The sequence below is a fragment of the Pongo pygmaeus genome, chromosome 1 (assembly GCF_028885625.2).
Source record: "Pongo pygmaeus isolate AG05252 chromosome 1, NHGRI_mPonPyg2-v2.0_pri, whole genome shotgun sequence".
Taxonomy (NCBI): domain Eukaryota; kingdom Metazoa; phylum Chordata; class Mammalia; order Primates; family Hominidae; genus Pongo; species Pongo pygmaeus.
Window position 1 is genome coordinate 230,184,174 of NC_072373.2, and position 26,726 is coordinate 230,210,899.

Consider the following 26,726-nt stretch of genomic DNA (forward strand, 5'->3'; position numbering starts at 1 on the left):
GACCCTCAGGGACGGCCCCCTCCCCTGGTGACCTGTCCCTGGTCCCAGCCACGCTCCTACCTTGAGGGGATTCGCTTCGTGCCCTCTTCTCTGAAGAGCAGTCACTGCTGATATGGGGGGAGCGGCCCAGCCTCTTGCCCAACAGCTCACCTGCGGGAGGGTAGTGAGTGCCCACCTGCATCTCAAGGAATGGAAGGGGGACCCAGCCCCTGCTCCAGCTCAGCCTGGACCGCACCCACCATCTCTCAGGGGGCCCTTGGTCCTGGTGAGTACAGGCTTTGCCCAGCCCTGGCAGCCCCAGCCTTCAGCGCAGAGGACATCACGCCTGGCTGTGGCGGGACAGGGGTACAGGGGAGCTCTGACACTGGCCCTGGTGCTGGTGCGTGTGTGCAGAAGAGATCCACAGCAGGCACCCAGCTGCCCCACCCGCCAGCCTAGCCTTTTGTGCAAGTTAACGAGCCCCCCTCTCATCCCCCTGGAGGAGAATAAAAAGCTTTTGGTTTGACCAGGCACCACTTTCCCCTCCTGGACAGGGGTGAGGGCGGGCTGTGCAGGGTCACATGCCAGCATGGGGTGAGACAAGTCGGGAAGGACCTCACACCTGACCTCTTCCTGCTCTGTGAGTCACTGGGCTGTGGGCCCCCCAGGCCGCCTCGAGGCGCCTCCACTCCCAGGCCTCCTACCTGGTCATACCCATCCCTGTCCCCAGAAGGCCCAAGTCCTCCTCTCTGGCCCAGTCCTGCCTGAGCTAGCACCCTGGCGTGGCTGTCACGCCCTTGTCCGCCAGCCCAGCCAGGCTCTGGGCTTCTGGGGTGCACCTCCCAGTAGCCTCACCCACCTCCTCAGCCACGAGGCCAGCCCAGCCCTAGACCCAAACACAGCCCAGCAGGTGGCAGAGGGGAGGCTCAGGCCAGGCCCAGCCCACTCTCCTGAGGTCCTCCCTTGGGTCCTGCCAACCACACCCATTCCAGACCACACCATCCATGTACCCATCTCCGACCCACCCCAAGCTCCTCCGAAGCCCCTGACTCCACGCCCTGGGGGTCTCCTGGGCCAGCCAGTGCCTCCGACTCTGGCCCCTCCCCATCCTCCTGAGGCCTCTAGCTGGGTGGGGTGAGAGGCCACCCCCCTGTGACCCAAGACCTCCATGAGGCCTAGGCAGTGGGGCTCCCAAGCCCGTTCCCCCAACAAGCCCTGCCGTCAGCTCCAGGCCTAATTCCTTTTTCTTATTCCCTTAATCTGTCATTTTTATCAGGCTGGGGAAGTGTGGCGGCCACACCGATCAATCCCACATTACAGCTGACAGAGCGGTGCTAATAACTTATTGATCCTGGCCCGGCTGCTGTCAGGCCAGGCCAGGCCCCAGAGAGAGGGTCAGTCCCACGGCCTGGTCCAGGGTCCCCATCTCAGTGACAGATCGGGTGGCTGGGCCCGGCGGGTGGCGGGGAGCACCTGGCCACACACGGATCCAGGCACCACTGCTCAGGCCCCTGAGGAGCCATCGTCTCCCCCACAGCTTCCCGTGCCAGAGCTCAGTGGGCTGGGAGGGGGTGGGCCAAGGCTGGGGGAACCTGGCTCTTTTCCACACCTGCCGCCTGGCCCACCATGGACATGCTCTCAGGGTTAGCAAAGCATCTCACCTCCTGGCAATCAGTTTTCCATTTTACACGGTGGAAACTACACTCTCCGTTCTGTGGGGGGCTAAGGCCTCCTCATAGCCTGGGGGAGGTGACTGGGTTGGAGGGGCATGTGGAAGGGGGCCTGCAACGAAACTGCAGGAAGGCTGATGAGGCCATGCTCACTCCTCACTCATGGACCCCAGGGGTCTCACAGAGGCAGATGCAGGACCTGCTCTGAGTCCTCACAGCCCAGGGCCCAGGGAGGTGCAGCTCAGCGGGAGGGCCCGGGCTGGGAATAGGATGGATGTGTGGTTCCTGGGGTCACAGGAAGGGAGAAGAGGTGAACGCCCCCCAGGGTGAATGCCTCCTCCAAGAGGAAGCTCCGGGGAGCGGGCCAGACCCTGACACGGAGCGCATATGGGAGACCTGGACACGGGTCACAGGCCATGCGAGGCCCTGTAGAGCCTGTGAGCCCAAAGTGCACGAACACGTCCTGACACCATGGGTGAGAGCTGCCGGGCAGCCCCCATCACGTGCACCCCACAGGACCCCAGACACACACATGCCTGCACACGCACACGCGTGTACCTGAGGAGGTCTCCCTGTGTGAAGGCACAGGGGAGGGCCTGCTGGCTCAGAATATCTCAATCATTGTGGGGCTCCCTCAGCTCTGCTGGATCGATGGGGCAATTAGATTTTATCAACCGCCTCTCAGCTGTCTCCAACGCGGCATCGGAAGCTGCCCCCACCCAGCCCCACAAGGGCCTTCCCAGGCGCACGAGGACGCGGATGGGGGCCGTGGATGGGGGACACAGATGGGGGTGGGCCTCCCCCACCCCACCTTCCCAAGAGATGCAGGCCCTGCTGGGAACACCCCTGCCCAGGGTCCACAGGGCGTCTGGGGCACCCCCCTCTCCTTTCACGGCCTGCCCTGGGGCTGAGGCTCTGTGCCCCTCTCTACAGCAGTGCCCTCCGAGGGAGGCCTGGGTCCCCAAGCTGCCCCCTCCCTCTGAGGTCCTGTGCCAGGGCCCCCCTGTCCCCCCACAACTGTGACCAGGCAGCAGCACCTCCCTCAGGCGCCAGATTCCTTCCCTCCCGGAACCCCATCCTTCCCGGAACTCTAGAATGTGGGACCGGGAACCCCTTCCCTCCCTGAGCCCTAGAAGGCGGGACCGGGGACCCCTTCCGTCCAGGAGCCCTAGGAGGCAGGACCAGTCAGGCGTGCGCTGTGGGAGTGAGTGCGTTCCTCCAGAGTGTGCATTTCTGAACCTCTGAGGCCACGCCTACGTCTGCCCTGTGAAAAGGGGGTGGCAGGGCCCCGGCTACTCCAAGCCCACCCCAGCGGCAGCCACAGCGGAGCCACCGCCTCTGCCTCCTGTCTGCCCCGCTGGCTGGGATTAACACAATTACCATCACATGCAGCCCCGGGGGACAGGCCGCTCCTCCTGCCTTTCTGGCTGCCTGCCAAGGCTGCTGGTGCTGAGTGGAGACGCCACTGTCCTCTGGCCCCACAGCCCCGACCCCGCCCTCAGGCCCCCCGTGCTCCTCACCGGCGGGTCGCAGGCCAATCTCCAGGCTGCCTCTCTGGAATTCACAGCGGCTCTGATGCTCGGGCATAACGAGGTGGCGGCTGCGATGGACGCTGGATATGAGGGTGGGAAGGTTGCCGTCCTGGCTGCAGAACGAGACCGGGAAAAGCTGACCCCGTGGGCAGCTGCAAGGCTGGAGCCCAGCCTGGACACAGGGAGTGCCTAGCTCTGCGTGTGAGCGTGGGGATGACCTCTGAGTGCCGCGTTGCTGTGCCCACGCCTCGGCATGTGCACACCCACGGAGCACCCAAGTCAAAGCGACACAGAACCTGGCACTGGGACCTGGGACCCCATGGCTGCTCCAGGGAGGGTCTGTGTGGAGCAGCCGGCCGGCTCTGCCTTCACACCCTCCACAGGGAATCGCACAGTTACCTCACTCCCTGCCTCAAAGGGGGTCGAGGGGCCCACCGGGCAGAGGGACCCGGCCCGGGAAGAGGCTGATCTGCTTAGGGGCAGTCCTGCAGGACAGGCCCCAGGAGAGAACGCGCCACATGTGAGCTGCCCGCCCCTTGGACAGGAATTTCGGCGAAAACTTGCAACCATCCCCTGACCCCCGATTTCTGCACACGAGGAAACTGAGGCCCAGACCACAGTCCTGCAGCTGATGAGATGCGCCCCACGCACACACAGCACTGGCAGACACATGCAGCTCGCACCAGGCACCAGGGCTGTGTGCTCCAACCTCCCGCTGTCCCCCCGGCAGGTGGGGGCTTGGAATCAACATGCATTTAACTCTTTTCTTCCTTCGTTTCTCCTCTTCTTGCTAATTCAGCCGAATCCCACATCCACGGAGTCCCAGAGAGCAATGGGAGGAACTATGTGGAACACAGTCCTCCACCCCTTCCCGGTTCCGTGAGCCTCTCCCCAGGTCAGCAGAGAAGGGGCTCAGGGTCCAGGCGCCCCTCCCTGAGCAGCCCTCCTGCAGCACAGCCCCTGCCTACCTGTAACGCAGCAGCCTCCTGGCTGCACTGATGCTGGTGGAGCCTCTGCGCAGTGACCTGGGAGCCAACCCTAAACCTCGTTAAATAGTCCCCGGCTCCCCTGACCTGGGCTGGCTGGAGCTGGGCTAATCCAGGGCTGCCCCTAAGCAGATCTGTTTCAGCACCAAAGACTCCCAGGCTGGGCTCTAAACCTTCCAGGAGACCTAGATGACGGTTCTCCCCCACCCCCACCAGCTCCCAGTGGGAAAGGAAGCCCCCCCAGGCACACAGGAGGGCAGCTGGGTGGGAGTAAGTACTTTATGGGATTAATCGGCAGCGAGTCTCATCCCTTCCATGATCCTAATCGATGCGGGGGTGTCAGGAGAGGACTGCTGGCCTCAGCATGGGGTGGGGGTTGAGGGCTGCCCTGGCAGCAGCCACAGCTGCCATGGAGTTCTCCCCAGGGGTCCCCCCTCTGGTGTCCCCGGGATGCCTGCAGGAGAAGAACTAGCTTCCCGGAGACTCTAGAGGTTGGGGGCTGGCTGTGAGCCCTGAGCCTGGCGCCCAGAAGGAAAGTGAGGGAGGGCCTGACAGCTGGGTGGAGGGGCTGTGGCTGGGCAGCGGCACCTGGTGGGGAACAGGGTGCCACCTGCCCTCCCCGCCCCTGGTGTCTGCCTTGGAGTTTGCTCCTGAGGTTCTGACACAGCCTGGCCTGGCCCGGCCCCTGAAAACCTGTTCTGGTCACTTGGCCACTCAGTGAGCCAGTTATGCCAGTTTTATGTAAAGAAACATGCCCTGGACGTCCCAGAGTGGAGAAGCAGGAACCTGGCCCGGGCACATCAGCGCATGGTCATCGAACCAGAGAATGCCCTCTGCACCCTGCTTCGCACAAGGGATGAAGCCCCTGAGGGTCTGTGGTGGGGCCGGGCCGCAGGTCAGGAGGTGGGGAAGCTGGGAGAAGCAGTCAGGGCTGGGGCAGGAGGCGCAGGAAGGAGAGGGGGAGGGGGAGGCCAGAGCCTGGCAGGTGTGACCCCAGATCCCCCCGCAGGGGCCTCCCGCCACTGCCCCTCAGTGATGACCACACAGTCCAACCCTTGCCCATTTTCCCACCAGCTCAGGGGCCCAGGAGAGAGGGGCCGAGCCCCCGCCTGCAAACAATGGCTCGAGGAGCATCTGCCACCCCGGGTTCCTGAGGCAGAGGAGGACGGCCTGGGGCTCCGCTGGCTCCAAAAGGCAGGTGGTCACTGCAGAGCCAGCCAGACAGGGCGAAGGGGATGGAAGGACAGACGGACAGATGGGTGGAGACCAATGGACGGGAGCAAATGAACACACAGATGGAGGTGGCCTGGCAGTGTATTCTGTGGGAGCCTGAAGAGGTAGAAGGACCCAGGGACAGGCCAAAAGAAACACAGACATGGCCTGGGAGCCCGTGTGGCCGCTGGGCTCAGGGACCACCACCCGCTCTGACTGGACACCAGGGTCAACAGGCGGAGGCTTCAGTCCACTCAGGCATGCTGCGCCTTCTCCTTCGGGGACCCCAGCACGCCCTCCCCTCTGACCAAAATCTCGCCCTTGGGAGATTCAGAAACTCATCCTAGCCCCTTCTAGGGCCTGTGCAGGATGGAAGACCTGGCCTCTTCCTAGGGCACCCCAGGCTGCCCGCCGTCAGTGCTGCTGAGGGACGCTGCATTCCTGAGGCCAGGCGGATGGAGGAGGGGGCTGCAGGCAGGAGGAGCAGTTACTGGAGCGGGGTCGGGGGGACCGCGGCTGGGTTTCCCTACAGGCCTCCCTGACAAATTTATTCTGCAGTGTCCCAAGTAAAAGGCTCATAAAATGTCATCAATGTTCATGACAGTTCATAAAAATGATCAGTTGAGCTGGCAGCCCCAAAATGAGGTGGAAATAAGTTTAAAGATGTTTTTATTGTAATTCGGCTCTGAGATCCAGACATTCTCAGAGACATAAATAATAACACATCTGGCGTGGAGCCAGGACACGCAGGTCCCCCGGGCCCTCATGGCTGTGGCCCCAGGAAGCTGGCCTTGCGGCGGACGCCTCCTTCCTGCCTTGCTGCCCTGGAAGCCACAGGGTGAGACCTGACTCCATTGACAGAGTCCACAGCTGGGCTCTGTTCACAGACTGACCACCCGCTTCCCCCTGGAGCCAGGAACTCGGGTCCCCCAACTCCCTCGACCTCTTCCCCGGAGCTCTTCATTTTTATCTCCTTCCCACATCCTGGAATCACACCCCCTACCGTCCTGCTTCCACAGCCTGAATCCAATCCCCTGTCTGCCAGGAGGGCCTCCAGAGGGACCTTCTCCAAACATACACCTGGTCATTGCCCTGCTCAAGAACTTTCGGTGGCTCCTGCCTAGAGGACGGTGCCCACAGGCCCAGCATCCAAGACCCTTCAGCATCCAACTGAGCCAGAGCTGCCAGGTTCACTCCTCCTCCCTCCTACATGCCCTTCCCTGTTCCTCCACTCTGCAGACATCCCCTCGCCTTAGTGAGCTCCTACACATCCTTCAAGGCCCCAATCACACGTCAGCATTCTCACCTCCCGGTGGGTCTCTAGCAGGGTGGGAAGGGGGAGGTGACAGCCTCATTTTGGGCTCAAATGGCCAGTCTCACATGGGAGAAAGTGCACTCTAACTCCAGGGCCGGGCTGCCCAGAACTCACACCTGAGCTGCTGCCGAGAGCTGCATCTGACTGGGTCTGGGGTCTCTCAGTCCCAACTGGGTGCAACACTGTCTGCCTCCTGGGCTGGGGGACAACCTGGCAGCACACGTCAAACCTGGCAGACGCTCAGCCAGCATCACAGCAACAGCTCACGCTGAGACAGCGGACAGCAGACAGCAGGGCACAGGCAGGGGTGGGAGGGAGGGAGGGGAGTCACGGCCCCCTCTTATGCACGCACAGCACGGCTCCTACCTGCAGGACGTCTCTCGGAAAGAGATGTTCACGTCCCAGTGGGTGTGGACTCTGCAGAAAGGGAAGCAGAAGGTCCAGGTTGCTCTGGAGGCCCCTGACTCCAGCCTCAGGACAGCAGGGCGTGTGCAGACCTGTCTCGGGTCAGCACCCTGCTGGGCCACAGCCCTGGGCAGTGAATGAGGGTGGCTGCCGTGCCCAGCACCACCTACTACTGGCTCAACGTGCTGGGGTCTCCTACTAGGACAGGCCCATGGGCCAAAGCCAGCTCCTGGCCTCAGCAGACACGTGTCAAGAAGAACAGAACCAAGGCCCCTTCTCCCTCTGGCTTGTTGCCGTGCACTCAGAGGAGCCCTCGTGTTGTACAGCAGGTGGGGGCCGAGGCTGCTTCTGCACAGCCAGTCATGAGCCTGAATGGAGCTCCTTGTTGCTGGAGCTGCTCCGGCCAGACTGGGACCCGGTCAGCAAGGGTAGCTGGAGCATCGGCTCAGGAAGGTGCAGACCTCTGGGTCCCAACCGCTGCCAACCTGCCTCCTGCCAGTGAGCGCTACAGAGCAGAGGTGGGAGGGGATGCCAGACGGGGAGCAGATGAGGAAACAGTTCCTGCCTGCGACCCACACAGGACCCCAAAAAGACCAGCATCTGAGGGAAGGTGTGGCAGGCCGGTGTGGACACCCTCATCTGAGCAGCTGAAGGCCTGAAGCTGCAGCCCCATCTGAGCCTCGCGCCTTCCTGTCCGGCCCTGGTCCAAGTACCTTCTCTTCATGATACGGATGTGCGGACCATCCTCCTGCTTCAAGCCTGGCCGCCGCCCACAGGTGGGGCCACTCCCGTCGCTGTCACCGTCGCTGGCAGAGAAGCTGGGAGTTCGCTCCTTCTTCAGGCTCCGGGCGGCAGGCAGGGCGACTGTCCTCTTGTCTGCCAGCCGCCCCCGGTTCTGGTGGGGCGGGAGGAGAGGAAGGTGAGGCCCAGCCCCAAGCATGGCGGAGGTGCCCTCAGAGCAACCATCCTCCCTCTACCTGCCTCTGGGATGGGCCTGGGGCCAGCAGGAGCCACAGCTGGCCAGAGACCCAGACGAGGGCTGCGAGACGAGGCCTCAGTTGGGCATCCCCCTACAGACGACGCCCACTGGCTCAGCCCTCCCCTGCTCCACCCCACACCAGCCTGGTTGGCCCAGCCCTTGAGGATGCTGGAGGGTCTTGGCCAACTCCAGGGCCTGGGTCGGGGCCACCCCACGTGCGACAGGCCTCCGTCCCGGGCTTGTGTGCCCCTCACTCCCAGCTCCCTTCTTAGGGCCCCCGCGTGTCTCCTGGGATCTGCTTGTAGCCTGGGGCTGGTTCTAGTGGACGTGCACTCAAGTGCACACGTGACCTCCGTGTATCTGCCTGCCAATCCCACCCATATTTTGGGACCCTTCTGCCCCACCACACCCGCCACCGATGCCAACGTTGACAAGCGAATGCCCTTTTCTATTTCATCAGCGCCACGCACAGCCCAGCTCAGGGGCTGCTGCAGCCTGGTGCAAGGCAACCGGCAACTGTCTGAGCTGAACCCTCGCAGACTGCAGGTCCCGGGCTCACAGGTCACCAGACGAGGAGCCCGCACCAGCCCAGGTCCTCTGTTCAGCAAACCCTGCCCTGCATTTCTCACAGGGCTTCTTTCTTCCGTCTCCCTTGCACCCACGGAACGAGTGTGTGGAGCTGTGGGTGTCTCGGGTGGGAGCACAGACATGCCTGCTGTGGTCCCTGCAGAGCACAGCCGAGCCCCGAGCTCACGCACACGCGCGGCAGACGTGCCCGCAGCACCCTGCACAGCACACCAGCGCCGGCCCAGCCCCAGGTACTTCTGGACTCCTCCAGTGTTTTTAGGTCCCGCCACCCCCAGGGAAAAAGGAAAGTTATTGATTATTTTCCAGTGGGTGGGAGGCTTTTTTAAATGTAGTAATGGGCCGCTGGCTCCGGAAGGTGGCAGAGCCCTTGAGAGCGTCTAACTAACTCCCTCCTCCATTCAGTCACCAGGGTCTCCTCGGACTTCCTCCTTCCCATTGCCAAAACACAGCCCGGAGCTTGGAGATGAGGCTGTTAGGAGGGTGTCCTCCTCAGACCTAGAACCACCATCACCTTCAAATGCACAGCCCCAGCGCCAGCTCAGTTTGGGCAGTGCCCCCTCCCCAAGGGTCTGGAAGCTGGAGCATCCCCCCACCCAGGTGGAGGCCCCCGTCCCAGAGCCACGTCTCCCCTCACCGGCCACTGGGCTTGCGCTGGGTCCCCTCTGTTCTCTCCACGACAGCTCAGTGGGAAAACACAGCACTGCTGGGCAGGGGGTGGGGCCTGGGGTCCGAGGCCCCTGCTAAGACCCTGCCCTGGCCCTGGGCTGTCCCCAACACCAATGACCACAGAGTGCGGCCAAGGCCGTAGGTGCGATGCCTGTCTGTGCCCAGGCCTCCGTGTGTCTGCTGGAGCTCGGGGTCCCTTCAACAGCTACAGCCTATCCGGAGTGTGCTCTGCTGGGAAGTCCCGCTTAGCTCTGCCCTTCTGCAGCCCAAGCACCAGGGCTTAGAGGCTCTGACAGCCTCTCCTCTCCCACCTCCCTTCTTTTTTATTTTATTTTATTTTTTTTTGAGACGGAGTCTCACTCTGTCGCCCAGGCTGGAGTGTGGTGGCGCAATCTTGGCTCACTGCAAGCTCCACCTCCCGGGTTCACACCATTCTCCTGCCTCACCCTCCCGAGTAGCTGGGACTACAGGCGCCCACCACCATGCCCGGCTAATCTTTTGTATTTTTAGTAGAGAGGAGTTTCACCATGTTAGCCAGGATGGTCTTGATCTCCTGACTTTGTGATCCGCCCGCCTCGGCCTACCAAAGTGCTGGGATTACAGGCATGAGCCACCATACCCGGCCTCCCACCTCCCTTCTTTTGAGAAGAAGACACAATGCTTTTCTCTCTGCTTGTCGTCTGTGGGATGGGGAAGAGAGGGAAGCAAGGACCAGAAGAGTGCCCCTTGGAAGGAGGCCAGGGCCGGCTGGCTGGGAATGGAGCCCAGGCTGTATGCCAGCCTCAGCCCCGCGATGCACAGAGTCGGGCGTGGGGACACACCGGCACCCCAGCCACACCCCAAGGCACCTGGAGGGCAGGTCTGGGGTGGCTGATGGGGGTGCTGAGGACCAGGACAGCTTCCCTGTCACGCACCCTGCTCAAGGACAGAACACACCTCCTCCACGCTAGAGACCTCGGCCACAGCACACAGATCTGAAAACTCAGCCCCTGACAGTACCTCCTCTTGGGAGGTGCTTGGCCTGCAGGGCCCCTGTGCAGGTCCCCAAGGCACATACACACTCATATTCTGTCCTGGAGTATTAGTGACCATGAGGTGCACACACCTGTGGACCTGGCATGGGGTTTAGAAGAGACACAACCTCTGAGTAAGAAACATGTGGGCTTGAAAGAAGGGGCCCCTGGAGTTGCTTCCTAGGGGAAGGGTGTGGGGCAGGCCTGGGAGGGACTGGCAGAGGCAGGCCTGGATCTGAGCCGTCCCTTACGCAGGGCAGGGACCTGGGAGACCCAGGTCGTGGGGCATCTCCTGGCTGTGGCTGCGGGTTGGGGAGGACGTGCCCATGGAAGCAATGTCAGAAGAGACTGACGCTGGGCTCAGGCTGCCTGCTCCCCTCTCCTAGGGGAGCCCTCAAGGGGGCCGCTCCCATCCAAACAGAGACCCAAGGCTAGGTAGCGGGCTGCCCAGAGGAGCCCTCTCCAGCACCAGCTGCTTGAAAGGAGGGAACTGGGCCTCTTGCCCCGGGTAGGTCTGTGACAGCAGGCAGGGGGCTGCGGGCTGTCTGCATACCTGCCTGGGAACTCTGTGAGCTGCCTGCCTGTGCGTGCAGGTCCGTGTCGGATTGTGTGTCAGGTGGGCACATGGGTGAGGTGCAGCTGTGTCCCCTTCCCCTACCCAACATGCTGTGTGTCTGAGGGACCAGCCGTCTTCACAGGTGTGTCTGCAGCCTCCCAGCTCCCCCCACTCCCCACAGCACTCATGGCTCACAGGCCCCTGGGCATCCCCTCCCCCATCCTACTTCAGGCCCAAAGCAGGCAAGGGGAGGTGCACCCGGGCCCCTCAGGCCCATTTTGCACCTCTGCCTCTCCTATGCCTTCCTGGAAGAAGGGGCTCCTGAGTGTGTCAGGAATTGCAGCCCCCACCCCCAGCAGCCAGGGCCCTAATGGGCTCCAAATTGGTCCTTTCCAACAAGCACTCTTCCTTTTCAGATCAATCCTCTAACCCTCGCTGCCCAACTAGGGGGCTGGAGACTGGGTGGGGGGTGCAGGTGCCTCCCTGAGCAGAAGGCAGCTCCCAGCATCCCCGTCTCTCCTGCCTGCTCCCTCAGTGAGAGTGTCCATAGCTGTCTACCCTGGGTTGGGGCCTTGAACCGGCCTCCAACTCCAGTTCCCTGGACACCAAAGGCCCACACTGCAAAGATTCTGCCGCTGGCTAGCCTCTGTGTCCCTAGGACACACTTCGACGTCCAGGTCCTTGCACCCTCTGGCCTTCAGCACCCAGAGACACAAGTCACTCACACCCAAGCCTGTAGCTCCCCAAAATGCTGTCGTACCCAGAATCACACCTCACCAGCTGGGCCAGAGAACAGGGTGACCCCCAAGCGGTGACAGGGCACAGTGCCAGGCCCACGTTGAATTACTCCTCTCCGGGAGAAGACCCTGACCCAGGACTCGAGGAGAAGCAGCTCCAAGGCACCCAAGGGGAGGCTCTAAGACAAGCGCGGCCCCCCTGTCTCCACACGGGGAGGGGGCTCGGGTGCCCGAAGACTCCTCCCCCTGTCCAGGTACAAGGGCTGGGAGAGCACGAGGTAAAGCCGCTTCCCCCTGCCCTTCGGAGGCTTCCTCCAGCACACCCGCAAGGGTGAGGTTAGGACTCTGGATCCTGAAAACCGCAGGGACAAGCTCCGCAGGGGAGAGTAACTCCCAGCCCCAACCGAGCCCCGCATCTCACCACCGGGGAGGATATTCGGCAGCCCGGGCAGTCGCAGATCGGAGGATGCACCTGCAGGATCCCCTTGGACATAAGCGTCTTCAGACTTTTCCCTGCGAGCAGAGCCGAGGCAGACCCTGTGAGGGAGCGGCACGCTTCTGGGCGCAGTCGGCGGCAGGGCCAGCACCCCCTTCCCGGCTCGTGGGCGAAATACACCCCGACCCCCCACACCCACCTCGGCCCGACTTCCCAGCCCGCTTCCCGCCCCACCCTCGCGAACGCCGCAGGGATCTGCTGGGCTCTGCAACTCCAGCCCGGGTGGAGCACCCTCCCCCGACGAAGGGCCTGGGCGTCCCCACCCGGCGCCCCTCCTCCCGCGCTCCACCCTCTCCCCGGCCCCGAGGGAACCGCAGGCCGGGCCCAGAAAGGCTGAGTCCCGGAGCGGTGAGCGGCGCCGTCGGGACCCTCGGCCTGCGCGGCAGGAAGAGGCGGCCACCGCGGAGCCACGCACCGCTCAGGTCTCGAACTTTTTAACTCCCCGCGGCGCCTGGCGCTCACCTCGCACCCTGTGTCCCGGCTCAGGCGCCCCCGCGTCGCACCCTTGGGGCCAGGCGCCCGCAGGCGCCAAAACAGGTTGCGTGACCTGGCGCCGCCGCTCGGGCTCCGCGCGCGCCCCCGCCCCGCCCCGCAGCCTCCCCCGCCGCGCGCTCGCACCCGAACCCGGGGCTCCGCGCCCTCCCAACCCGCCTCCTGCCCGCTCTCTCGAGTTCCCGTAAACTTCCTTCGGGCCTTAAGGCCCAGGAGCCTCGCAGAGACCTTCCGAGCGGAGGGAGCGGCCCGCGAGCCCCAAGCGCTGTGGCCCAAGCTGGGGGGAGGTGCAGCGAGGGGCGATCTGCCCGTGTCCACCGAGGCCCCGCGCGCGGCGGGGGTGTCCCCGCACAGCCCTGGAGCAGCAGCGCCCCCTCGGCCGAGCCGGAGGCTCCCGGGTGTCCGAGTCGGGTAGGGGGTGGGGTCGGGGCCCGCGGGTGCCCGGGAAGCGAAGGGAGGGACGGCGGCGGCCCGCGCCCCCACGGGTGTCAAGAGTCGGGTTGGGGTGGGGTCGGGGCCCGCGGGTCCCGGCAGCGAAGGGAGGGGCGGCGGCACCTTTGTGGCGGATGCTGCGCTTCCAGTCCTTGGCCGTCTCGCGGCCGCTGACGAACTGGAACTCGTTGGGCGTGAGCCACTCGCCGCGGTGGCGGATGGACGGGCCCTTGCTGCCCTGGCAGAGTTTGCGCACGTAGAGCAGCGCGCGGTTGGCGCCGCACTCCACCTCGATGCACGGCTCGCCGTTGTCCAACAGCGGCTGGAAATCCGGGGCCGCGGCCGCGGTGGCCGAGAAGCGCTCGAGGGCCAGCGGGTCCCTGGGCAGGTGGAGGTGCGGGGCGGCCTCGTGCAGGCTGAGGTAGGCGCGCGGGGGACGGAGCGGCGGGGCCAGCAGAGCCTCGTAGCCGCCGGCCGAGGCGGGCAGCGAGGCGGCCGGGGGGAGGGCGGCCGCCGCGGGCAGTGGCGCCAGGTAGCCCGGCAGCGGCGGCAGCGGCAGCGCGGCCAGGGTCGGGTGGAACGTGGCCAGAGCCAGGGCCAGGTCCTCGCGGCCCGGGAACTCCTTCTTGACCGCCGGCATGGCGCCCCGGTGGCCCCGCAGCCCCGCTCTCCGCCGGCGGCAGCAACTTATTCCGGCCCGGGCTGGAGTTGGGTCGCGGGGGCCGGGGAGGCGCCTGGCCGCGCGCCCACCCCCGTCCGCTACTGCGCCCCGGCGCCCGCAGCCGCCGCCTCCGCGCCGCCCGCCAGGCCTCCTCGGACTGCCCAGCCGGCCGGCGGGGCCTCGGCGGCCCGAGACATGGAGCCGCTATCGATCCCCGATCAACTCGCCGAGCGCCGCAGTTCCGGGGCCCTGGGGCTCCGCGGGGCGTCTGGAGTCCCGCGCCCCCCGGCCACCAGCGCCCGCGCCCGGGGCAGTCCCACGCCCGGCTCGCCGACCCACCCGCCGGCGAGGAGTCGCGGAGTCCCCGCCCCTCCCGGGGGTCCCAAGCCCCCGCCCCGCCGCCCGGGCCGCGTCAGTCGTGCACCCGCGTCCACTGGCGCGCGCCCGCCCGGCGGGGACTTGGGAGACTCCGCCGCCGCCGCCGCCACAACTTGGCCCATTTAAACGGCCCCGGCGCGGCGGGCGGCGCGGGCTCCCGCGGGGGGTGCGTGACGGCCGACTCGGGGCATCCGGCGGCGGCAGCGGGACACGGCTGCGGCCCCCGACACTATCCCGAGTACCGAGTCACTGCGAGCGGCTGGAATCCGGGACTCCGCGCGGGACGGGGATGGGCTGGGCTGGTCGCGGACGGGGCTCCTCTCGGAGGGAGGGAGCTGGGGGCTGCTCGCCGGGGTGTGAGCGTGCGCCGGCGGCTCTGGGACTTTGCACGGCGAATCTGATGGTGGGCGTTGGTGTCCTGGAGGGCGTGGGTGGTCCCAGTGCACCTGCAGGGAGCGAGGTTGTGGGTTTGTAGTGTGTTGCCTGGGCAAAGTGTTCTGTGAATAACAGGGCAGCGCCTCCCCGCCCATTCGTGCCCCTTCCTATGCACTTCACAGGAGTGAGTTCGCCCGAGCCACTGAGTTCCTTTTTAGTCCTCTGCAGATGACGCGGAGACAGAAAGGTCAAGTAACTCTCCTGAAGTCACACAGCTGTTTCAAATGCAGGATGTCTCACGCCAGGACCGCGCCAGGGCCGTGGTGTGGGGCAAGAGCTTCGTGTCACCCCGCACCTCCCAGCAGGAAGGTGGTGTGGATCCGAGTCAGGGTGAGGGTGGAAGACAGCGGGTTGGCAGGGTGCACGCCCTCCCACTAGGAGCAAGGCTAGTGAAGCAGGACCGGCCACACCACGTCCACCTTGGTGCCTTCTGACAGGTCAGGCTGGGCCCCAGTCCCTGGTTCCTGGTGAGCTTCCTGTCACCCCACACCTCCCTGCCTGCCCAGATCAGCATTGCATCTGGAGGGTTCCGAAGAGAAACACAACCTGGGGGCGTTGGTAACAGCAGGTGAGACAGCCTTGTCCTGCCCTGCTGTGCTGTGTTGCATCCACTAGAAAGGGGCCTCCTGTTCTGACCCCAGCCCCTGCCCCCGAGATGCAGCTGGCATGTCCCTGTGGGCATCTCCCTGACGAGGTCCAGGGGTGAGTGGGCCACAGGCCTGTTTGCACAGGTGCCTTCTTTTGGGAGGGAACAGCCCACCACCACCTCCTGCCAGACCAGCCTCTTTGAGCATAAACCTGACCCTGGGTGACCACGCTGGGCTCCCTCACCTTAATCTCACCAGAGGCTTCTGCTGGTCCCACAGCCAACCCGCGGAGTGAGGTCTGGGCCAGCGGTGCTCTGCTCAGACAAGGAACATGCCCAGAAGCCTCCCCAGCTATCCTGGCCCCGTTCTGTGGGGCTCCTTGGTCTGTTGGGGTCTGAGGGACCAGGTGGGAGTGTGGGTGTGAGTGTGGGTGATCCTTCCTTATGTGGCCACCCTTGGCCCTATCAACCTGTCTGCATCCAGGACACCAGCACATCCCTGACCCCAGGTGTGGCTGCCAGCGAGTTCCTGTGCCTTCCTCCCCTGAAGTCTGTGTCTTCTCCCAGGTCTGATGCCATGTGGAAAGTCCACTCCTGGGGCCAGCTGGAGGCCATGTGGACTGGCCCTGAGTGCCCACTGTCTGGCCGCAGCCTTCACTGTACTGCCCGTGTGCGGGCTACTAGGTTCACCTGCACCTGACCCTCGTTCTAGGTTCACCTGCACCTGACTCCCTGATGCTCACACAGTGACTTGGGGAGGGAGGCTGGGGAGGCACAGGTCTGCATGGCAGCGCCTCTCTGGGTCTGAGGCCCTTGGGCCAGGCCTCTCCTCTGACCTGGGCCAGTGGAGGGGCCTCCTTTCCCTTCCAAGAGCCCTTCCCTGTTCACCAGCGTCTCACCACGCTCAGGCCCACAGTGTGGTTCAGGAGGGGCATGGGGCTGGCCCTGGGTTTCTGGCTGGGTGTGGGGGCCTACCCGGGCCCCCCAGCCTAACTTCCAGCCCACAATCTGGCTCCACCTGTCTCTGGAGGACCATGGTGTCTTCCGGAAAAGACCCTGACTGGGTCCAAAGCTGGAGGCACCCCTCTATCTTCACCGTCCACTCCCTGATGTTCTGGAGGCCCCTCCAGGGGCTGGGTGAGGAGGCCTTCCCCACCACCTCCTTGTCTTCCTGAGAAGCAGGCACCTGTTCGGAGGCCACTTTCCCACTGGACCAGGCTCCTCACCCCCAGCATCACCCTTTTCCGCGGGGTTGTGCCCCTTCCTTGGTCCTGTCCACTCACACACACCTGTGTCTGTGTCCATGTTCACACCTGTTCTGTGTCCACTCGCACACCTATATCTCGTGTCCACTTGCACATCTGTGTTCCGTGTCCACTCGCTCACACCCATGTCTCCTGTCCACTGGTTCACATCTGTCCCGTGTTCACTCACACACCTGTGTCCCGTGTCCCGCGTTTGCTCACACACGTGTGTAATGTGTCCACTCACCTATGTCGACTGGCTTACACCTGTCCCTTGTTCCCTTGCGCATCTGTGTCCCATGTCTTGTGTCTGCTCGCACATCTGTGATGTGTCCACTTGCTCACACCTGTCCCGTGTCCTCCACTCGCACACCTGTGTCCCATGTCCACTCACATACCTGTCTTGGTCTGGGACACCTGGGCCCCACTCTCCCCTGCACTCCTCAGGCTGGCGGCAGAGGCCAGAGGAACGGAGTTTTGGCGCTGGAATCATCCTGAGCGAGGCAGGGACCTGGCGGTGTGGATTCCACCGCTCCTCCTCCGGCCCACCGAGCCCTGCCTGCCTGGGCCTTGGTGCCTCTGTCGCTGCTCCGGGTCCCCCTGCTGGGGCCCCTCCGCCGCTGGGCTGAGGCTGGAGCCGCTGCCTCCCGCCACCAGAGGGAGGAGGTCATAAATAACCCTGGGGCTGCCATGGAGCAGACGGTGACCCCAGACGTCCTGGGAGTGTTGGGGCGCCAGGGGCTGCTGCCCCAGCCCGCACGCCGCCTCCGCCATCCGGGAGTGCCTGCCCAGGCTCCCCAGCACTTCTCTTAAAGCCCTTCTCATCCATCCCCTCATCAATCAATCAACCATTTATTGAGTCCAGATGTGGTACAGCCCCAGCCGGAGATGACCCAGAGGTGGCGTGGGGAGGAGAGAGATGGGGAAGCCGAGTCCAGGGCCACAGGTGCAGCCAGGAGGGGCAGGTGAGCAGCGCTCAGGCCGGCCTGTCAGCCTCAGTCCTGAGCTTGCTTCTGGTGGTGGAGGGAGATATACAGAAAAGATCCTGCAGCCTGCAGGTGTGGCACAGCTGATCTCGGGCCAAGGATGCACAGCTGTGTGTGTGCCTGGCCACCGGCAAGGGCACGCGTGCTCAGAAGCACAGGTGTGCCCACACCCTGCGTGCCTGTGTGTGGCGCAGCAGCTCCCGACTCGCGCACGACACACACACAGCACAGACAGACCCTCCCATGGCCACATGGACAAAGATGGCTTCACCACAGACACCGGTGCAGACAGGATGTGCACTGCTTTCCAAGGCCTGCGCGCAACACAGACCCAGGGCCTGCGGGCAGCAGCACCGCACAGACCCAGGCACACATGATCCTCAGCCAAGGTGGCCTGTCCAGTGCCAGGGTCCAGTCCTGGTGCTGCTGGACGGAAAGGCTAACCCGGGAGGTCAGGGGTCATGGTAAATCAGCTGGGCTCCCTCAGATGCTCCTGCAGAAGTGGCCAGGACCTCAGGAACGCACCTGCTCCTGGTCAGACAGGAGGGGCTGCCGCACTGCAACTTGCCCGCGCCTTTGGGTGCTGTGAGCTGGCTGTGCACCACATCGTTTCAAGGACACAAGAAGGTGTTTCCAAGTCCAGTCTGTCCACCGACCTGAACCTTTACCATTGAAAGAACAAAGGGGTGGGGCCCAGGGGACCCTTCCCTGCCCTCCCGTGGTGTGTAATCAGGGATGCTCCTGCAGACACACAGGTGGGCTCTGACTGCCAGATCGCAGGGGCGGTGCCATGGTCCTCACCTGCCATGTCACTAGTGTGCTGACACGCACACCAGCGAGAGAGAGAGTGCTAGGACCGGCACATCCCAGACAATTCCTCTGTAAATGGTGCAGCAGCCAGAGGCCCCGGCACCTTGAGGCTAAGCAAAGGGAAAGAATAGAGTTCTCCAGAACCCCAAGGAGCGGGAGGGTCTGTCCCAATGGATGGGCTCAGCCAATTTCACCTTCTCCTCCCCCTGCCAACACTGCGGCCTGCAGCCTGGACCTGGCCCGGGTTGTGGAGGGGACCAGAGGATGCAGCTGCCACCTGCTGGGTGGACGTGGGCCTAGGTGGTCCTCAGCGCTCATGGCAGGAGCCCCCGAAGCACTGTTGCGGCACCCTCTCTGACACTGGGTCGGAGACTCTGGGAGCCGAGTGCAGAGCCAGGGCCCAGCACGCAGGCCTTGGGCTCCAGTCCCTGTCCCCCACATCTGGAATGTGCCAGCAGGGCCCAGTGCGAGAGAAGAGCAGATCCCTACGTGAGTGAGGGTGGAGGAATGGTGCCTCTGCCATGGCCACAGTGCCGCCGTCCACATCAGCTCACTCTCAGCACAGATGCTGTGTGAAGGCCTCGGGCCACGCCGCTTGTTCTGAGGGCCCCAGCGGGTCGGGCTCTTGCTGTGCTGGCTGCACATTGACTAGCTGGTGAGCTTGGCGGGTCTGTGGGCACAGAGAGACCAGAACCCGCATAACAGGCCCAATGAGGATGCCAGGCTTCAGAGGAGAGGGGCACCAGCCAGGGGCCCTGCACAGACAGCTTCAGGTGCAAGGAGCTGGAGCCCAGGCCAGCTGGGGAGGGGCAGGGTGCGGTGGCTGGAAGTCGCTATTCTCAGACCCGGTTCTGAGACCCTCTCCAACTGCATGGGGGGGGTGGTCCAGGCTGGACCCCAGATGTGACGGTGTATGTGCTGGGATGGGAGTCCCCTGAGAACAGGGCTTTTGTTAATTCACCAGCAATCCCACAAGTCTGGCACGAGATAGGTGGTCAGTTAGTGAAGACCACACGCAGGGGGTCTTCCACTGTGTCCAGGGGAGGGTGGGCCCTGCTCACAGCCAGACTGGGTACAGCTCCAGGTGGGCTCCGGGGCTCGCCCAGGGCAGCTCAGCCTCCTAGCCCTGGGCAGCCCTGCTGCCTGCCTTCCTGTCCCTGGTGCTCTGTAGGAGTCTGACCACAGGTATCCTCTTCATCAGAGAGAGGAAAGCTCACAACGTGGGAGAACTCCAGGCCTGGCCCAGCGAAGACGTCCTTGTCTTCAGCAGACGTTGCCCAGTGCAAGGGGAGGTCAGTCTCAGGAGACAGTCTCACGCTCAGTGGCGTGGTGTCTGTCCTAAGGCCTTGCCTGCAGCACAGGGTGCCACAGAGGTCCCCTGTGACAGAGCCTCATGGCTGGGGCAGGCAGGGGTCACACCTGCTCCTGCACGAAGAGGCAGATACAGACCCATGGAGTGGTCTCTGGGGTCCCACATCCCAGGTGGAGAATGACCCACGTCGCTGGCGTCTGTGTCATCTCTGCTCCACTGACCACTCATGGGGGTCCTAGAGATCCTGACGCTGGTGGCCGGGGAGCAGCAGCCCAGGCACAGGCCCCAGTGCACACGCAGATCCTACCATGTCTGCACAAGGCCTTGCCCCCACGAGGCCTGGGCGCCGTGTGAGGGCCGGGACGCTAACACAGCGGAGGGTACCCACGCGTGAGCTGTTCTGGGGTCCCTCCCCATGTTTCTTCGGGTAATGAAACTTGTACCTAAATGGGATATGCAGGGTTCCACTGTGCAGTTGGTATGTATTTTAGGATCTCATCCCCGTGTGCCCCAGCAGGACCACAGCTGTGACCGGCTGCTCCAGAAGAAGTGGGTGGGTTGAGACCCCACCGGCCGGGTCACTGGGGGCAGCAGGCCCTCTGTCAGCACTGAGTTCTGTGTCATGTCAGGGATTTTCAGGGCGGCAAGCTTAGGTGGACAGGCAGTTTTATTCTGTTTCCCATGTCAAGTCCAGCTCCAGACTGACTTTCTGAGGTCACAGACGGAGCCTCACCCCATCCAAGGCGGTGTCCTGGACTCCCACTGTGCTCCCCAGAGGGCAGGGTGAGTGCGTGGCATCCTTTTGGCGGGCGTGGGTGCCTCTGTGGACCTGGCGTGAGGCTTCTCTGTTTCTGAGTCTCTTATGGACCATCTGTCTTCTGTGTGGCTGCTGAGGAATCACACTGAGGTGGCCGTGCAGGTGGCTGAATGAGAACAGGACCGCCATGCTGCACAGCCCTGTGTGACCCCGGGGATGGCCCCAGAAGCGAGTGGGCGAGGCTGGGCAGCAGGGATTGGCTGAAATCATCTTTGGAGCCCAAGGTGCAGGGGAAAGGTGGCAATTCCAGGGTCCCTTTGTTCGCCAGGTACCTGGGGCCCAGCCTGGGCAGCAGGAGGGACTCAGCCCCTCGCCCAGGGAGGAAGGGTCCCAAGCAGAGGCCCCTCCTTCCTGCACTCCCCAGCCCACACCTGCAGCACTGGGACCAAGATTAATAAAACACCCGCCTCACGGAAGACAGCTTTATCTTGTTGATCGGAAGTCTGCCAGCCCAATTTATGATGGAACATAAGATCTCCAAATCTGAATTTATGCGCTGTAGGGTAACGAGAGGTCAATAAGATTAAACAGGGGCTCAGGAGAGGACCAGCGTCAGGCTCACTGCGAGGTGCTGCACAGAAAACCCACAGCCAGAGCCCCTGGGCCCAGCCCAGGCAAGACCAGAAAGGGAGGGGGCAGGTGGGAGACCAGCCTGGGGCTCCCGGGAAGCCTACGGGATGGAAGCGGGAGAGCCAGGAGGCCTGGGGCAACCCTGGGACGGTTCCTGGATCGAGGAGAGCAGGGGGGTGATGAGGGTTCCCTCAGGGCTGGGGAGCCTTCTCCTGGTCTCAGACCCACCCCCCCTTCAGCTCCCAAGCCCTGGGTGCCCCTGGCTCAGAACAGTTGGGAATCTTCCCTGAGGCAGGTTCAAGGACAGAGCTCTGACCCTGGCCCAGGGCTGCTTTGGGTGCCCATGAACTCGGCTTCTGGCTCAGAGCAGTTCCCTGCACCCCTTCCTGAGCCCTCTGTCCTCTGGAACCCATGGGCAGGGTGAGGGACGGGTGCTCCGTCTGGGTGGGGGCCTGGGCGCCCAGCCAGCACGAGGCTGGCTTGCTGAGCTTAGGGCAGACCCCGACTTCAGAATTTATACAAATAAACGCAATGAAAAGTGCTGGCAGCCTGATCTGATTACAGAGTCATTCATTCTCTGGTCGTTAATAATTCGTGCAATAAAGGACTGCGGCCGCTCAGTGCGGAGGAGGCTGTGGCCCAGCCTTCCCTCGGCGCCGGCCCCGGGAGCTGGAAGCATAAATTATTAGTTTCTTATCGCTGGGCCTGCCATCGCTCATGCTGCCAGGGCCTGCTGCCCGCCCGGGTCGGCTCAGGGCCGGCTCTCAGCGGTCGCCTGGGGCCCTTTGTCACCCCCACCCTGGCCCCCCAGGTGTGGGAGCCCCAGAGCCTGCTCAGGCCTGGAGGCTGCTGCTGGAGCTGGCAACTCTGGAAGCCAGAAAGGTGGGGCTTTAGTGCCTGTCCTCAGACCCTCAGGTAACCAAAGCCAAATCATTCCCTGTTGGAAACGCAACCTCACATACCGAGCCACAGCACGGACACTCACGACAGCGGGCCACGGCACGGACACTCGCGACAGCGGCCCACGGCACGGACACTCGCGACAGCGGCCCACGGCATGGACACTCGTGACAGCGGCCCACGGCACAGTCACGACAGCAGCCCACGGCACGGACACTCGCGACAGCGGCCCACGGCACAGACACAACAGCAGCCCACGGCACGGACACTTGCGACAGCGGGCCACGGCGGGGACAGTCGCGACAGCGGCCCACGGCACAGACACTCACAACAGCAGCCCACAGCATGGACACTCACAGCTTGGACAGCAGCCCACAGGGACCCTTGCCCAGACCCTGACCAGGGGGAAGAGACAGTTGTGTCTGGGTTTGTCAGTCCTCTGGGTGTGGCAGGGCCCCTCTGGGTGGGACTCGGCACCTGTACCTGGGAGCACCTGCCCAGATGAGGGAGTGGGAGCAGGAACAGCGCTCACGCTGTCTCCATGTGTCCAGGGCTGGGGCCCTGGTCTGGCGGGCAGGCATAAGGCACCTCCCGCCCTCTCATGCCCTCACACGCCTGCTGCTGGGGTTCCCTGTCCCACCCCAAAAGGGAGAAGCCAAGGCTGAGGCAAGGTTGGAAAATCAGGGTGGGGACTCTGGAATCCAGACATCCCGACAGAGGATGCAGGAGGAATCAGCGGGAGCGCAGGGTAAACTCACGGACCCGAACTCTCGGATGTGCCTCCTGGGCTCAGCTTCCCCTTTCTGGAGGGCTGGGGGTTCCAGAACCTTGCCTTGAATTTGTGAGGATGGTTGGAGCTGGAGGGCAGGTGGTGCAGGGAGCGTGAGGCCTCACCCCAGGACGCTGTGCCCACTTCTGGCTGTGCAGCCTTGGGAAGGCTTCTGACTTCTCTGAACCTCAACCTGTAAAATGGGAATGAGAATGAAACAAGATGAAATTAACATGCATTGAGCATGTGGGGTGGGGCAGAGACAGCCCCCTCGCAGCTGGTGAGGCCCTCACAGCATCTGGTCCCGGAGCCCACACAGCCCCTTGCAGAGACTGCCCTACCCACGTGCAAGCGTTTTGCCCTCTTCCCACGGGCGACCCCAGCTTGGCCGCATGCGTTTTTGCTCAGAACGTCCCCACCTATGTCCCACCTGCCTTCCGGCTTCGGGAGCGCCGGGCGCAGCGGTGGCAGGTGCCTCGGTGCCTTGGACTTGCCCGGTCGTCTGTCGCTTCTGAGGCAGCTCCATTGATGGGTGCTCCTTCTATTCTGGGTGCATGTTCCTGCTTCCTCACATGCCTGGTGATTTTTGAATGGGTGACAGGGATTGTGAATTTTGCTGGGTGCTGACTATTTTTGTAGCAAAGCTGAGCAAAGCTGACTTTGCTCAGGACTCCAGGAAGTTACTTGGAAGCTGTTTGGTCCTTTGGGGTCTTGCTTTTAAGCCCTACTGGGAGGACCCAGGCAGCATGTAGTCTGGGGCTGACTGTGCCCTCCTTTACCAGGGCACGGCCCTGCTTGGTGCTCTGCCCAGGGGCTGAGGTGCCCCAGCCTGGCTGGTGGACCACGGACCTTCCACGGTTCCCTCTGGTGATCTCAGGTGGTTCTTTCCTCGCCTTCTGTAGTTGCCTTTCTTTTTTTATTTTTCTTTTTCTTTTTTTTTGAGACGGAGTTTCACTCTTGTTGCCCAGGCTGGGGTACAGTGGTGCGATCTTGGCTCACCATAACCTCTGCCTCCTGGGTTCAAGTGATTCTCCTGCCTCAGCCTCCCGAATAGCTAGGATTACAGGCATGCGCCACCACGCCCAGCTAATTTTGTATTTTTTTTAGTAGAAATGGGGTTTCTCCATGTTGGTCAGGCTGGTCTCGAACTCCCGACCTCAGGTGATCCTTGCACCTCAGCCTCCCACAGTGCCAGGATTACAGGCATGAGCCACGGTGCCCGGCCTCGTAGTTTCCTTTCTCGTGAAAATGCTGACTGTGGCTCACTCTTCACCTGCTGTCACCTCACACCTCGGCCTCCCCAGACTCCCAGCTTGGTCTCCTCCCCTGAAGGAGACCCCTGAACACACCTGGGTCCCCACGCCTGCACCGCAGCCTGGACACTGGGGGCAGTGAGCTGGGCAGTCGCGGGGCTCCGCCTCCATTGTTCCCCAGCCTTGCTTACCTGGTGACCCTGGTGGCATGGAGGTCTGGCTGCTCCCTCCTGCCTGGACGTCTGTCCCCACTGGTGTGCTCACGACAGTGCCCTGCATGCCTGTGGGGCTCTCGCAGGTGTTTTCTGAGTGGCCTGGGTGGGGCCGGGGCAACCTGCTGGACAACAGACCCTCAACCCATCCCCTGCCATCCTAGCTCAGCCCTGAGCTCCTGGCAAGGGATGAGACAGCCTGAACTTCAGCCCAGGGAGGGGTGTGGGGGCTGCCGTCAGGTGCCTGCTGCTCCCTGTGCACCGAAGGTGGGCCACCTGGTTCTTCCTCCTCCAGGACCTCAGGCAGCCCCTGTTACACAAGGTGGCAGCTCCACTGCGGGGGCCAGGACAGGGGTGGAGGGTGGACAGCACGCCCACTGTGAATGCCCTGGATGGGTCCTTTCCTCTCCGAAGGCCTCATCACCAGGGCCCAGGTGACAGGAGGCTGTTATTGTGAAGGAGATTTAATCTTAGAAAACCCTCAGGAGAGCAGTGAAGCCTCAAGGTGCTGGATTACCCGGAAGTGCACTCTGGGCTGGGGGCAGCAGCCTTGGTCATTACACGTGTGTGCCATACCAGGAAACCTGTCTGCTAACGTGTGCACACGGGCAGGCTGGCAGCCCCTGGCTCTGGCTTGCTTGGAGTGGCCATTGGAGCAGGTGGCCCCGGGTCTCAGCCTGACACTGCCCAGCACCGTGAGGACGGGGCGTTGCTGACACTGCGGGCTCAGGGTGGGGGTCTGTTTCCATGGCTGGCCTTCTGGCCGAAGGAGCTTATGGGGCATGGTCTCAAGCAGGTCCCAGGATCCCTGACCCTCAGCCAGGCCCAGGCCTTGGCTCACAGCCCTCAGATGAACAGGCAGAGGGGGTCAGGACGGGGTGGACCAGAGCAGGCAGGGGGCCCTGGACAGAAGGGGAGATAGAAGGGGGCATGAGGGGCTGTCTCCATGGTTTTGGGTCTTAAACAGCGTGTGGTTTTCTCTGTTTGAGGGGCAGCCTGCACCCAGAGGCTCCAATGGGCATGGTGTGTTTTGAGGGTGCAGGTGAATCTCTTTACCAGAGGCTCCCCGGGGACAGGGCCCGTTCAGAAGGCCACCTCTCTCAGTGCAGCCAGCAGCAGGGCAGAGCCCTGGGGACCCCAAGCCGGAGGCCCACATGGGTGGGAGACACTGCCTCCAGCCACCCCTGGGGAGCCAGAGTCTAGGGTCACTCCCGGTGTGGCTCCCTCCCTGCCAGGCACAGTCCACAGAGGCAGCTGCTTTGGGAAGTTTGGTGCCAGACACCGCCAAGCCCCTGCCCGGGGCATCTCCTCCCACACCCTCGCCGTCTTTCATGAGCCCCCTTGTCTCACGGCTGCTCTCCCGAGCCAGGCCTGTGTGCCATCTCCTTTAGGCTCCTGCAGTTCCTCCGCTGGCCTCCACACTGCCCCAAGCAGGAGCGTTGGATCTGTCATTTCCTGACGTTAACCGTTAACCCGAGGCTCAGCCGCCTGCAGGATGAACACACATTTCATTATTTCTCTGATTCCTTCAGCTGTCACTGAGCCTGTCTCTGTGCCAGGGGCAGAGCTGCAAACCCAGGAAGACAGTGGTGAGCAGTTCACACAGCCCTTCTTCCTGCTTGGGAGTGCAGAAAGGAAGCTCCAACCTTGCACCTGGGGCGTGCAGAGCCACCTTCTGCCAAAGCCTCCTGAGCCGCACAGTTCAGGAGGCGCAGGAGGGGCTGACCGCCCTCACCCCAGAACAGCGCTTTGGCCTTCCTTCACGCAGACACCAGTCCCCTCTGTCTAATCCTGTTCATCCTTGATGCCAGTGTCAAATGCCACTTCCTCCATGAAGCCTTCCTGGATCCCTCCAGTCAGAATGAGTCCATTGTCCTTGAGCTTCTGAACCCACATCCTGGCCTTTCCAGAACTGGGCCTGCTGGCTTACACAGGAACTCTGCCTTCAAAACTGGACTGTAGGCCCCACAGAGGTCTCACCTCTGCTCCAGGGGCCAGCCGGCACTCAGGAGATCTTGGAAATATGTGTCCCGATGGCTCAGCACTTTGCAATCACCATCTCAGGTGACCCTGCAGCCACTGTGAGGTGTGTGCTGGTCCCACCTCCTTCACAGGTGCCAGCGAGCAGGTGGTGGAGGAGGTTTGAGGCCTGATCCTCTGGACCTCTGTGGTTTAATCAAAGGAGCCCACAGCTGCTCCGGGCCATGGCTCCTCCAGAGCTCATCACTGCGATTACTCATTAACCCCTTAGTTATCAGCTAGGACTTCACGGAGATTCCCGGGCTGAAAGTGAAAGAAAGGAGGGGACCCAGGAGGACCTGGAGGAGGCGCTGGGTGCTGTCCAGCTGCCTGGGCCTGAGCTGAGAGCTGCTGATCTCTGGACATCTTAAGTTCCAGGGCTGCCAAAGGCTGCTTCGTCCTGCGGACGCACGGCCATGGGTGCACTAGGTGTTTGATCATTGACAATGTAAAGTTCCTTATTCTCGGTTTTATCCTCTGTAAAAATGGGGATAAAATACTTGGCTTGTACAATTGTTGATAAATTCTAGATGTTGACCAGCATATACTGGTTGCCCAACAAATTGTAAACATGATTGTTTTTGATGATTTTTAATAACTATTGAAAATCTATACACTATACAAATCCAGCATTGAATCTGTAGAGAGTATGCCCCACCCGTGCACCCAGGAGCTGCCTGCTTCCCTCCCTCTGCACCAGGCTGAGCTCCCAGACA

General features: G+C 63.0%; 1 protein-coding gene and 2 long non-coding RNA genes across 15 annotated transcripts in view; 1 reads left to right on the forward strand and 2 right to left on the reverse strand.

The window, feature by feature from the left end:
• Positions 1-13,698, reverse strand: part of SAMD11 (sterile alpha motif domain containing 11) — a 19,170-nt gene extending 5,472 nt beyond the window's left edge. For 4 of the 8 annotated variants that reach the window (XM_063660937.1, XM_063660934.1, XM_063660936.1 and 1 more), the window contains exons 1-6: positions 13,182-13,698; positions 12,060-12,175; positions 7,813-7,994; positions 7,061-7,111; positions 3,170-3,294; positions 61-150 (exon numbers count right to left, since the gene is read on the reverse strand). In XM_063660937.1, coding sequence (XP_063517007.1) covers positions 61-150; positions 3,170-3,294; positions 7,061-7,111; positions 7,813-7,994; positions 12,060-12,175; positions 13,182-13,698 — 1,081 coding nt within the window. Of the gene's footprint in view, positions 1-60; positions 151-3,169; positions 3,295-7,060; positions 7,112-7,812; positions 7,995-12,059; positions 12,176-12,273; positions 12,303-13,181 lie in introns of those variants that run through there. The other 4 variants (XM_054446300.2, XM_054446289.2, XM_054446268.2 and 1 more) reach the window with 2 other exon arrangements.
• On the forward strand, positions 12,352-21,402 carry LOC134739079 (uncharacterized). Of its 6 annotated transcripts, XR_010125566.1 has the most exons (5): positions 12,352-12,556; positions 14,763-14,862; positions 14,970-15,100; positions 15,399-15,501; positions 15,603-21,402. It is a non-coding gene; the product is annotated as an uncharacterized LOC134739079 (long non-coding RNA). The 6 variants fall into 6 exon arrangements; XR_010125568.1 differs by having other exon boundaries at positions 14,691-14,862; positions 14,970-21,402; XR_010125570.1 differs by having other exon boundaries at positions 14,701-14,862; positions 14,970-21,402.
• Positions 16,911-25,451, reverse strand: LOC134739081 (uncharacterized). The gene is made up of 3 exons (XR_010125572.1): positions 23,971-25,451; positions 22,957-23,102; positions 16,911-22,719 (listed from the first exon to the last, which is right to left on the reverse strand). It is a non-coding gene; the product is annotated as an uncharacterized LOC134739081 (long non-coding RNA).
• Positions 25,452-26,726: the final 1,275 nt, after the last annotated feature.